General features: G+C 40.5%; 1 protein-coding gene across 2 annotated transcripts in view; it reads left to right on the top strand.

Annotated features, from left to right (window-relative positions):
* The window catches only part of USH2A (usherin), a 763,828-nt gene that overhangs the window by 720,942 nt on the left and 30,834 nt on the right, over nt 1–12,052 (top strand). For both annotated transcript variants that reach the window (XM_032289234.1, XM_032289233.1), the window contains exon 63: nt 1,746–2,067. In XM_032289234.1, coding sequence (XP_032145125.1) covers nt 1,746–2,067 — 322 coding nt within the window. The remainder of the gene's footprint in view (nt 1–1,745; nt 2,068–12,052) is intronic.

Genomic DNA, 12,052 nt, shown 5'->3' with positions numbered 1-12,052 from the left:
GGGATTTTTGACTTTGTGGATTAATGTTCACCAAATATTGCAAATCTGTGTGTCCTCCTCTCAGCACCCCCAGCTGGTCAGTAAGAAGAAGTAGCTTGGGAATGTCCTAAGTAGCAGAGGAATCCAACCCAGAATCTAAAAACTACCACAGATAATGAATAATCTCTATGTGCGAAATCAAAATTGACTTCACAGAATTGCTTAGAAGTCAGATCTGCCATACAGAGCTATGGATTTGATTACCAGTAAAGTGGTAGCCCTGTCATGGTGGAGATGGACATGAGAGGAGAACCAGGGGAGGAGGAGAAGAAATAAAGGAATAAAATAGGTCACAAAGGGAAAAAAGGTGTAATTAAGAAAGCACTGAGCCAGGAGCAATGGCTCATGCCTGTAATCAAAGTGAGCAGATCACCTGAGGTTGGGAGTTCGAGACCAGCCTGACCAACATGGAGAAACTCCATCTCTACTAAAAATACAAAATTAGCTGGGCATGGTGGCACATACCTATAATCCCAGATACTCTGGAGGCTGAGGCAGGAGAATCACATGAACCTAGGAGGCGGAGGTTGCCGCGAGTCAAGATCATGCCATTGCACCCCAGACTGGGCAACAAGAGCAAAACTCCATCTAAAAAAAAAGAAAAGAAAGGAAAGCACTGGCTGGGTGTGGTGGCTCAAGCCTGTAATCCCAGAACTTTGGGAGGATCACGAGGTAAAGAGATCAAGACTATCCTAGCCAACATGGTGAAACCCCGTCTCTACTAAAAATACAAAAATTAGCTGGGTGTGGTGGTGCACGCTTGTAGTCCCAGCTACTCAGGAAGCTGAGGTAGGAGAATTGTTTGAACCCAGGAGTCGGAGGTTACAGTGAGCCAAGATTGTGCCACTGCACTCCAGCCTGGCGACAGAGCGAGACTCCATCTCAAAAAAAAGGCTAGAACCAAAAGTACTAAAGGGAGAAAGAAGGTAGCTCAGCACTTGAGGGAAAATTGAAGGTGTCATAATAGCAGTAGTGCTTGGGAATAGAGAAAAAAGTGCTTATTTGCAGCCATAGGCACTAAATACTCACAAAAATTCTTTTTGTCAGAAAGAAAAGTCCCTGCTATGTAAATAGACCTTTTCAAGTAGCAGAGACCAGCTATGAGGAAAAACGTAATTGATTAGTTGAGTTTAACTGGATGGTAATAAGGTGTCTTCATGATTGATAATCTGGTGTGTAGTTGAGTTAACTTTGGCCCCACAAGGTCTGTGTATGTAAGGGAGCCTGTTTTAAGATGTTAGGTATCAGGTGAGGGGATTGATTACCACTGAGACCTTCATTCCATGATGTTCTTTCATGACCTGGACATACTCCTGGAGGATCATTCAGCCCTAGTTGCAAAGGTAGGAGGAGTCCAGGACTGCTGAGAACTGGTTCATACTTCCCAAGGTCTGCATTCTTTATTGCTGTTAGGTCATTCTGTAGAGTACCAGAATTTTCATGTCGGAAAGAATCTTGAAAATTATTTATTCCATACATCCTTGTTTAGGAGAAGAATTGTGCTTACCCGTTTCAAAGAGATAAGGAACTTTAGAAAGTCAGGAGGATTTTAATTGTTCAAAAATATCCATGTAAATATAACTTTGTTATTCTTAAGAGTTAGCTATAAATAAGAATATATGTAAGCTTTTTTTTTTAAGGCTTGGTGTTTTAAGGACTCTTCCCATGAATATGGGAATCACTAATTTCTGCTTTATGTCCTGAAGGTATGAAATACGAATTCAAGCGTGCACCACACTGGGATGTGCCTCAAGTGACTGGACATTCATACAGACCCCTGAGATTGCACCTCTGATGCAACCTCCTCCACATCTGGAGGTACAAATGGCTCCAGGAGGATTCCAGCCCACCATTTCCCTTTTGTGGACAGGACCGCTTCAGCCAAATGGAAAAGTTTTGTATTACGAATTATACAGAAGACAAATAGCAGCTCAGCCTGGAAAATCCAATCCAGTACTAATCTATAATGGAAGCTCAACCTCTTTTATAGATTCCGAACTATTGCCATTCACAGAGTACGAGTATCAGGTAAGAAATGTGTGTTATCAACAATTCGAGCTGATTGTGTGCACCCATCAGCACCCGCCCGTAAAAATGGTGTGCAATTTGAAAAGACACTTAAAGAAATGTAGGACTTAAGGAGGGTAATAGTATTCTTTAAAATTTTTTTCAGCAGTAAATGAGGAAAAGCCATATACATTGCCTTTTTCATTTTCTTGGTTTTTGAGTCCTGCAATGTATGTTGTTTTTCTTATGTAGATTCCAGGTGAAATAATTTGCTTTTCTTATTAATAGAGTGGTATCCGCCATTAAGATTCCCTCTGTCAGTGTTGCCTTGGTAGGAAATGCTCCTTATTAAAAGATCATTTTGCAAATAACTCATTACTTGTACCAAAACAAAGTAAAATCAAATGGCAAACATCTCTAGCTTCCATGCTCAAGAAAGAGAATGTTGAAAAAAAGTCTAGAGGAACACAACTAACCTGCCCATGGAAATGAGGTAAGTTTTCTATGAGGATGGCCTAAAAATATAAGACTACACATTCTTAAAAAGCCAAGAATTAAGACTAATCTTCAGAAAATAGCGTGAATTCTATGGAGGACTTTCTGTTAGGTTTGTTTGTTTTGCCATCGGGGTCCATTTGCATTCTTCTCGCAGTAACAACCCCGTTTCCTGTTGGAGAATGCTTCCCCTACCCTTTGCTCAGGTGTGGTGGGAGTGTCAATCAATGTGTCAGGCTGTCTCCTAGCCAAGTGGTGGGTACACGCGCTGCTCAGTCCCTCAGATTTGCCCGGGGCTTGATCTTCAGCAGGGGACTCAGAATTTTGAAAGGTGGAGGTGAGAAGTCCTGATAAAATATCCCTAACCTCAGTCTAAAAGTTTTTCTTTTCCCTGCTATTTCCAAGCATATTTCCAACAATTGTAACAATTCTTTTAATTCCATATACTCACAGTAAACTCCTTTTTGCTTCAGTCAGAATCAGTGCCTCTTGCTTGCAGTCAAAGAAAACTTACTGATTGATGTAAGCACTTAAGTGCCAGGCACAATGCCAACAGAAATTTTCTAAAAGAGGAAACTGAGCCTTAAAAAGCTTATTATAACATGTAATAATAAAAGTAACACGTCACCAAAAAAATAGTGACCAAATCAATGAGTATAATGATTACAGGGAACATTTTAAGCATGAAAAGAATATTTTAGGACAATAATGGATGGGACAAATTACTGAATTAAGTTAATAAGATTTGAAAATACAAATAAATTATTGAATGGTTTGGAAAACACACAGATATAAATCCATAATCCCTTGTTTGCAATTCCAAATCTAAAAATCTCTTAAAAGTATTATCTTGCTTTGCCACAAGTCATTTGGCAACAAAACTCAATCTAAACAGACTTGAGACTATTTACAGTATTTGCTTACCTCATTTAATATGAATGTTTATATGTTTTGCTACAAAAATATTGTTTTATTATAAGAAGGCTAACCAGATCATGCTGTTGATATTATAAAATTACAGTGCATACATTTTATCCTATTTCAAAATCTGAAAACAAATTTATTTTAAACCATATCAGGCCCCAAGGGTTTAGGATAAGAAATGTGGTTTATGTCGTCAAGGAACAAAATACTTACTGATGCCACCATTGGAAACATAATACTATTAGAAACAGCCAGAACCTGTGTGTCTGCTCTTTTGTTCTTTTCTCATTTCCTTAATTGAAAAGTGTCATGTTATCAAAGTTATCAATTATGTAGACTCCCTTTCAAACAAAAATGGTACCTTCCTGAGAGAGCTGGATGAAATCAGCATGAAATCTTTGGCCACTAATTAGACACAACTTAATGACCAATATATAAGAAACACAAACTTTCTTTGGTATTGTGCTGTGTCATTGGGCTAAATTCTGGTCACATGATCTGTAGAAGTCTCATTCCAGTTGTTCGTTTGTTTTAGACAGAGTCTTGCTCTGTCTCCCAGGCTGGAGTGCAGTGGCGAGATCTCAGCTCATTGCAACCTCTGCCTCCCAGGTTCAACCAAGTCTCCTGCCTCAGCCTCCAGTGTAGCTGAGATTACAGGTGTGCACCACCATACCAGGCTAATTTTTTTGTGTTTTTGGTAGAGACAGGGTTTCGCCATGTTGACCAGGCTGATCTTGAAGCCCTGACCTCAAGTGATCAGCCTGTCTTGGCCCTCCAAAGTGCTGGGATTACAGGCATGAGTCACCGCGCCAGGTCCCATCCTGGTTTTCTAAGGAATGGAAAGCTCCAACCATGTGTCTTGTCTCTAGTCAGATTTTTCATCAGGTACTAAGGATGACGAGGAATCAAAGAACCCACATTTCAGAGGAGAGGCAAGTTAAGAACCTTAGGCTATGTGGTCTCTTTCGAAACTGTTACTATCAGCTGTGTTACACTCCTCCGTACTCATCTCACTCAAATGAAAGTATTTAATTTGGTTTTTGATCTCCAGTTTTTATTTATTAGCTAATCCCATGTAGTTACAACATAAGGATAGAAAACAGAGAAAATCCAAATTTAGCTCAGCCCCAAGGCCCAGTTCTTATGGAAAACAATATTTTGAAAAGCATAGATTAAATGCTGAAATAAATGAAAGGAAAACATTGGTTTCATTTAGCCTGTGCAAATACCGAGTCTATGCAGACCCAGAGTAATCCTACAGAAATCATTGAGGAAGTTATATACTAAAACAATTTTTTTAAACAAAAGAGCACTTTGTATTTGTGATGAATTTGCATTGCTCTCAAATCCACTTGAGAGTTACTTCATCTGCAAGTTGCCTTTGAATACACCTTCATTGTCATATACACATCTGCTCACCCAACAACTGACAATGAGTTGACCCTTCTGGAGAGGATTATGTTTTCGAGGTAATTGTAGATTGTAGGGAATGAAAACAAAGAACTGAGAAACTTCATAGCAGTGTGAAAGGATTAATCGGGAGATCGTGAGGATGTGTAGCTGGGGAGGTTGCCACCCACATGGTGTGTCTTGCAAGCGTCAGATGGGGCTCCTCACCACCTTCCTACACTATGCTACATTATTGTACTCATTTCTGTTTTTGAGTTAAATCATTGAAAGAAGTTGTTAAAATTTAGTTATATAAACAGAACAAGACAGCTTTCACTAGTCTAAATCAGCTCATTCTATCAGATATCTTGGATATCACATGGATAAGTTCTGATGGGCAGGAGGGTCAGGAAATATCTGGAGAAACGGATACTTACAGAGAGAGGGGGAGCTTCTCACTGGAGAAAACCAAAGAGGGAAATTAAATGAGCAGCAAATGTCACTCACCTCACCACAATTCACATAACCAGCTTGGTAACTAGCTTCTTTAGAGGTGAGAAAAATCCATGTGCTATCAAAAGCATCTTCTAAATGTTTACTAATACTTCGATCTGGAATGCCCTAAAGGTAGTATCCCCAATGTTTATAGGACAAATGAAGGACCTAAGAGCTTGTTCAAAGGGCAGATACCTGGGTGGAATGGGAAGGGACCCCAGCAACCTGTATTTTTAACAAGCAGCCTGGATGGTCCACAGCCCACTTTTTTTGGAAATACTACCTCAGAGGGTGCAACATTGCTGCTGTGCCACTTAAGCCCAGTTTTCAAGTGGTGATTTTCCAAATCAGTGGTTCTTAGTCTTGACTGCACACTAGAATCACCTGGGGAAATTTCACAACATTCTGGATGCCAATACCCAGGCCCCATTCGCCTGTAGTTCTGATTCTGGGATGGGTTCGGGCATCTGTGCAATTCAGAAGGTCCCCAGGTGATTCTCATTGCAGCCAGGGTTGAGAATCACTAGCCTAAACTGTCATAAACAGATCGCCTAAATAAGTGAAGCCAGCTCCCCACAAATGCCTAATTTACATGTGATAATTGATGATAGCCTATTGACATTGGTCTATCCATCGCTTTCCTAAAGAAGGGTCCTATTGTTTTGGTATGAAGCTAGAGAGGGTAACAGAATATATTATCTACAAAGTCCATATTTCAGTTAATCAAATAATTTATTTTAATCATCCTCATGGATTTTATTTGGTTTTAGTTATTGTTATTTTATTTTCTTTTGTTTCTTACTTGGGAGGTCCAGTCTTTGGTGGTAAGAGTAAAGTTCACCGTCATTTAAAACAGGGGATCTTTCTAGTTTGAGACGTTTCAGCATACCTTCCAGAATTCTGGGATTCTGAAGGATAATGCTGGAGGATTAGCTTTAATAAAGCCAGTGAGAACTGAAATATATGTATCAAAAAATTAGGAAGATTATTATTATTTTTTTCCACAAGAATAGGTCAGTGGCTTCACAGAGTACAGTGCAGGGCCCCATTAGAAAGCAAACATTCTCTGTGAATTTTGAATGCAACTTAGTTTACCAAAATCTAATTCTTAAACAACTCTGTAAATATATGTTCCATGCATGAGATGCATCTATACTAAATAAAATTCTTCCATTGCATAGACCTCTTCCTTAAATAGAGATCACTGGCTTGCTTGTGCTACAGAATATTTACAAATCCAAGAAGATTTTTTGGAAGACAATACTCATTTCTATCTTCAACTTTTCAAAATTGGGCTATTCTAATACATGCAATGTGAACCTCCAAATTCTATGTGGAGCAGCTCTTAATTGTTTAGCAGCAAATTAAGGCAATATTCTTCCCACAGGCTTCGAGAGGGACCTGGGTGTGAGTCTACTCCATTAAGACATTTTGTTTTTTACCTTTGGGGAGTGAGCCGAGGCTAATGAATAGCTCTCAGTAATTGTACATTCATATTCATACTCTCGCTTAAGGCAATGACTCACCACGGATTTGATAGGGCCCACCACCACCCCCCCCTTCACTGAATCATGCTGTCAGTGACTTAATTAGTTTTCCTGAAACTTCCTCACTTTGACAGATTTTTGCAGTAAGCGCCCACGCACTCAGAGTCTCTGAAGGCTTCTGGTGCCTCATGGCTGGGTGACTGAGAAGCAGCAGGGCAGCCTTAGAGGAAACTCTGTGACTCATGGCATGGGGTCCGAACTCAGGGCTAATGCTGAAGGAGCCCACACAGAATGGCAGTCTGCTGCTTTCTCACAGACGAACACTGTCCCCAAACAAGCGGATGGAAGGAAGGGCAGTGGAGGAGACACAGAAGGGGATCCTCACTGTCGCTGTCAGTGGCAGCTGCCTGAAGACTGCCGGGGTACTGTGGAGGCCTTCCCCGCACCAGCTCCCACCATAGGCTACTAAATTGTTGGTGATGAGTTAGAAAGGAGCGGGGCTGGGAAGGGAAGAACAGCCAACATCTTCTACTCCCTCTCTCACTACTTCTGGATCCTTGAGCACTTTGACCTCTTTGGGCCTTTCCTCATAATATAAGTTAGGGCTGCTATGATGGAATATCATAGACTGGGTGGCTTAGACAACAAACATTTATCTCTCACAGTTCTAGAGGCTGTGAAGTCCAAGGTCAAGGCACCTGCAGATTCAGTGTCTGGTGAGGCTCACCTTCTGGCTTGCAGATAATGGTCTTTTCCTTATATTCACATATGCAGGTAGAAGGAGATGGAGAGGACAAGGAGGGAAGAGAAAAGGGTAGGGGGACTTCCTCTAGTCTCTTTCTCTTCTTGTAAGAACAGTAGTCCCATTCATGAGGGCTCCTCCCTATGGAACCTAATAACCTCTCAAAGCCCTCCATGCCATCACATCAAAGATTAGGTTTCAACATGTGTATTTGCAGGGGACAAAAACAGTCAGTTTATAGCACTCATTTACAAAGAGAAGCACCCTCCAGCTCTATATTCTATGGGTAGAATAGTGGTAAGCCACAGGCATATAATTTTTAGAAATTCTAATCAAACTTTTCTTCTCTTGATTGGTTTTTGTAATCTACAGTTTGTATAACCTGACAAAATAAATTCTGACCCAAAACAACTGGATTTTTTTTTTTTGAGACAAAGTCTCACTCTGTCACCAGGCTGCAATGCAGTGGCACGATCTCAGCTCCCTGAAACCTCTGCCTCCTGGATTCAAGTGCTTCTCCTGCCACAGCCTTTTTTTGTATTTTTATTGAAGACAGGGTTTCACCATATTGGCCAGGATGGTCTCCATCTCTTGATCTTGATCCACCTGCCTCAGCCTCCCAAAGTGCTGAGATTGCAACTGGATTTACTAATGGTATTTAGCTTTAAGTTGTGTTGATGCAAGTGAGTGTATGAGATCAGCTTCAGACAATAAATGGATATATGGTTATTTATCACCAAGTGGACATGTGGAAATATCATTAGTTGTGTCTCATTGAAACCTATTTATTTACTAATATATTTTTTAAAGTATAACTATGTTATAACATATAAATGTAAATAAATAACAAACTAAATTTCTTTAGTTAGCTACAAATAAGAGTCTCATTTATGTTCCTGAGAAAAGCCACACTATCAAAAAGTTATCATGACTATTTCACTAAAGTGACAGAAAGCCAATGTAAACTAAGTTAAACAGAAGGGAATTGTTTCTGCTCTCATATCTGGGAAGGTCATTGAAGGAATTCCTTGAAACCAAAGAAAAGATATCAACACCAGGCCCTGGAAACCTAGGATGCAGGACTCGGATGCTGCAGGGTTCATTTATTCTCCCTCTCCTTACCTCATCTCAGCTAGTCTCTATTTGGCTTCATTCTGCGCAGTCAAACCAGGCATCTGAGGAAATCACTACTAACAATCCCAGATTCAAGCCCTTTCTGTGCATCCATTTCCTTTTCTTTAAAACGTGAATAGATGTAGCACTGAACTTGCTTTGAGGTTAAATAACTTAATATGTGAATGTGCTTGGAAAAATGCCTCATACATAGAAACTACTTCACTTGTATAACAATAATGGTTATTATTATTACCCATCCACCTTACGGTGGAAAGAGGACTGTAAGTCAACCAAGTGCAGGACTCTGACTGATCCTATTGCACTACCTTCCTTCCTGTGAACCAAGAGAACAAAGGACTGTGACTGAGCAGGTGTGGTCGCAGGGCCCAGTCAGGCAAGGCTGCATGAGGTATGTGGGAAATGCTTCCAGCCAGAAGCAAGAACTGCCCTCCCTAGTACGCTACACACACCAACCACAGGCACAACTACTCCACACCTGTGGGACATTGACAGTCTTTGTGCTCTTTCACATTGGATGCTCACACCCTTCCTGTTTTCCAGATGAGGAAGCTGAGTTACAATCACATACCTTGTGCAAGAAAGGTACTTTATTTCTGATAACCTTGCTTTTCTCATTAAAAAAGGGAGTGTGTTATGAGAACTAAGAATCTGTGTGTCTAGTAGGATGGCTGCTACTTAGTGGGTCCATGCCCCCATCCAGTCCCCCCAGGATCCCACTAGTTAAAAGAAGGAGAAACTTTCATTCAAGACTATAAAAAAAGCCAGGTCAAGACCTTTCTTTTGTATATATCAGCAAGTCATTAACAAAATGTTAGAGTGTAAACATCTCTAATCGGTAGTACAGTTGGCTCTAAAAGTGTGGTACTCCTTCCACTAGGCAGTTCAATGCTCCTTGTCCTTGCCATTTCTCTTCTCAGAAAAAGAGTAATTTACCCACATACCCATGACTAAAATTCTAAACTCTGATAGTCTGACTGCTTTTCTGCAGTCAGCTACTTGCCTTGTATTGCCTGTTTTCTATTGCTATCACCCTTACCCCATCCCTTTTCTATATCACATTTAGAGAAAACATATTGAGCATGTTTCTGTTTAGTTTTGGACTTGCATTTAATTAGGTATTAATCTCACCAACGTATTTCTGACCAGCATGGAGGCTTTTGTTTGGTTAATTTCTCCGGCAAGAACTAAGCTCCCCGCCGCCCACCCTAACACCCACGGCTCAAGGTTTTAAATGATTTATTGATACTGTCTGACTCAGGCAGTGTATTTATTCTAAAACTTCAGGGCCTGAGTGCACAGCTTAGACTGAAGGCCACTGGGACATTTCCATGTATAGAAAATTGAAGTCTGCCACCAGGCCTGGGGCCTGATCATTTTTTGCATCAAGCATTTTGTTCCCCCGGGAGATCATTTCTACCTGTCTGTGTAAGCATATTCAGGAGCATGCTCTAGATCTTTTTGTTCTTGTTTCATCTCTCATGGTGACCCTTGGGACTTTAGTCTTAAGTCTCTATTGTTGGCAATCTTGATGGCGCCTTTGGGACAAGTTATTCATGTGAAGGTGGGTTGGTTCCCACCCTCATACACACGCAGCTCAGACTTATATTTCATTTAAGCTGATATTGATCTTCCTATCTCTGTGTTGGAAGCTTGTTTGCTGGAAATAAAATGTTGAACACAACGGAATGCTCTTCAACTGAACGTAGATGATGTGTAATTCCAGCCTGCCGTCATGGCTCTTCAGATGGTCATGAAAACAAAGGCTCCCACAGTCACTTGAAACAGGTTCTGTAAAAACATCCAGGAAAGGATGAGGTGTGTTTTACTTATTTTCCTTTATCCTGTAAATTGAGTTTTTAATAACCTGTCCTTATTAAGTACCTACATTGTTCAAAGTATATACCTAGTTACTAGGATTGAGGCAGAAGGCTAAAATCCATGCACTCTACCCTTCAGGGACTTAAAGTATAGTTGATAAGACAAATAAAGATGCCCACGACTAATGTATCCATAAAAATATAGCTTGGAATGTTGATGTTTGCAAAATCTGAGCGATGGTGAAACAGACCGAGGAAGGAAGAAGCAGCTTCCTTACCTTCAGGGACAGCATGACTTCTACACCAAACTCTAAAGGCCACTCTTATTCTCCTCTCTGGCCAGATGGTTTTGTGCAGCACAGGTGGCACCTTGATATTATAAATCTACTTGACTAAAATCATTCCTCAGAGACATGAAGAGATACCATTTCCCTGTTCCTTCAGTCTTAGAAAAAGAAATGCCTTTCTAAATCTCCATCCTTATGTTTAGAGGCCTCACTTAGCTCACCTGCTGTTATTGGTACCTGTGTAATGGTTCAAAATGTTCTCCACTGTATCAATCGGGATCTCAGCAGGAAACATATGGCACACTCAAAAGGATATTTGAAGAAAATTTAATGAAGAGGCCATTTATGGAGGTGTGGGCAGAATTAAGAGAATCAACAAGGGATGTTAAAATGCCCCGGGAGTAGGAAGAGCCAGAAGCTGTTACCGTCTAGGCCTGCAGGGACAACAGAAGAAACTGGGTCATTGAGAGGAAATTCAGCCTTGTCAACCTGCAGTGGCAAAGAGAGAAGCAGGAGAAACAGAACCTGAAGTCTGTCTTCCCTTTGATCAAACCCAAATGGAAAGGAGCCAGAGGAGAGATTCCAGGTGAGGCATTCTGATGAAGTCAGCCTCCCGGGATACAGAGCAAGCCAGAGAAGGGCCCAGAAGGGATCTGGGGAAAAACCAGCTCATCCCCCACACTCAGATTGATGCTGCTTCTCAACCAGTACGTCACAGTGTCTTCCCCAATAGAATCCATTCTGGGCTAGAGGATCACCTGGACAGCTTTGGCTTGTCACTCTATGATTATTGATAAACCACTAAGTAAATCTCAAGATTTAAGGAGGATTGTGCTTAAGTACTTGAAACAATGGCATAGTACCATTAAATTATAAATAAACATCAGGATATATGAAGCAATCCAATCTGCAAGTGTAAACAAGTATGTTAACCCATTCAAATAAGTCAGATGCCTTAAATGGTAATTTTTAAGAACACAGTTGAGACTTCTTGTTAATCGATTTATCTGTCTGTTGATGGACCTGATCATTACCAAGATGCCCATAAGCAACTAGAAAACTGTACAGTTCTCTCTTTGATTCCTAAAGGCATATTTCTAACAGAAACCAGCAACAAAATTATTTTCTCTAAAGAATCCATTGAACTGCTCTAATTTTTTATTTTATCATGCTTGGGACTTTTTGATAAATTTTAACTAACAATAAGACAAAGTAGAGAAGCCATCCAGTAAA

The sequence above is a fragment of the Sapajus apella genome, unplaced genomic scaffold (genome assembly GCF_009761245.1).
Source record: "Sapajus apella isolate SASKATOON/1434 unplaced genomic scaffold, GSC_monkey_1.0 scaffold22, whole genome shotgun sequence".
NCBI classification, from domain to species: domain Eukaryota; kingdom Metazoa; phylum Chordata; class Mammalia; order Primates; family Cebidae; genus Sapajus; species Sapajus apella.
The sequence above is the reverse complement of the archived record's forward strand: the minus strand, read 5'-3'. Positions and strand labels throughout refer to the sequence as shown.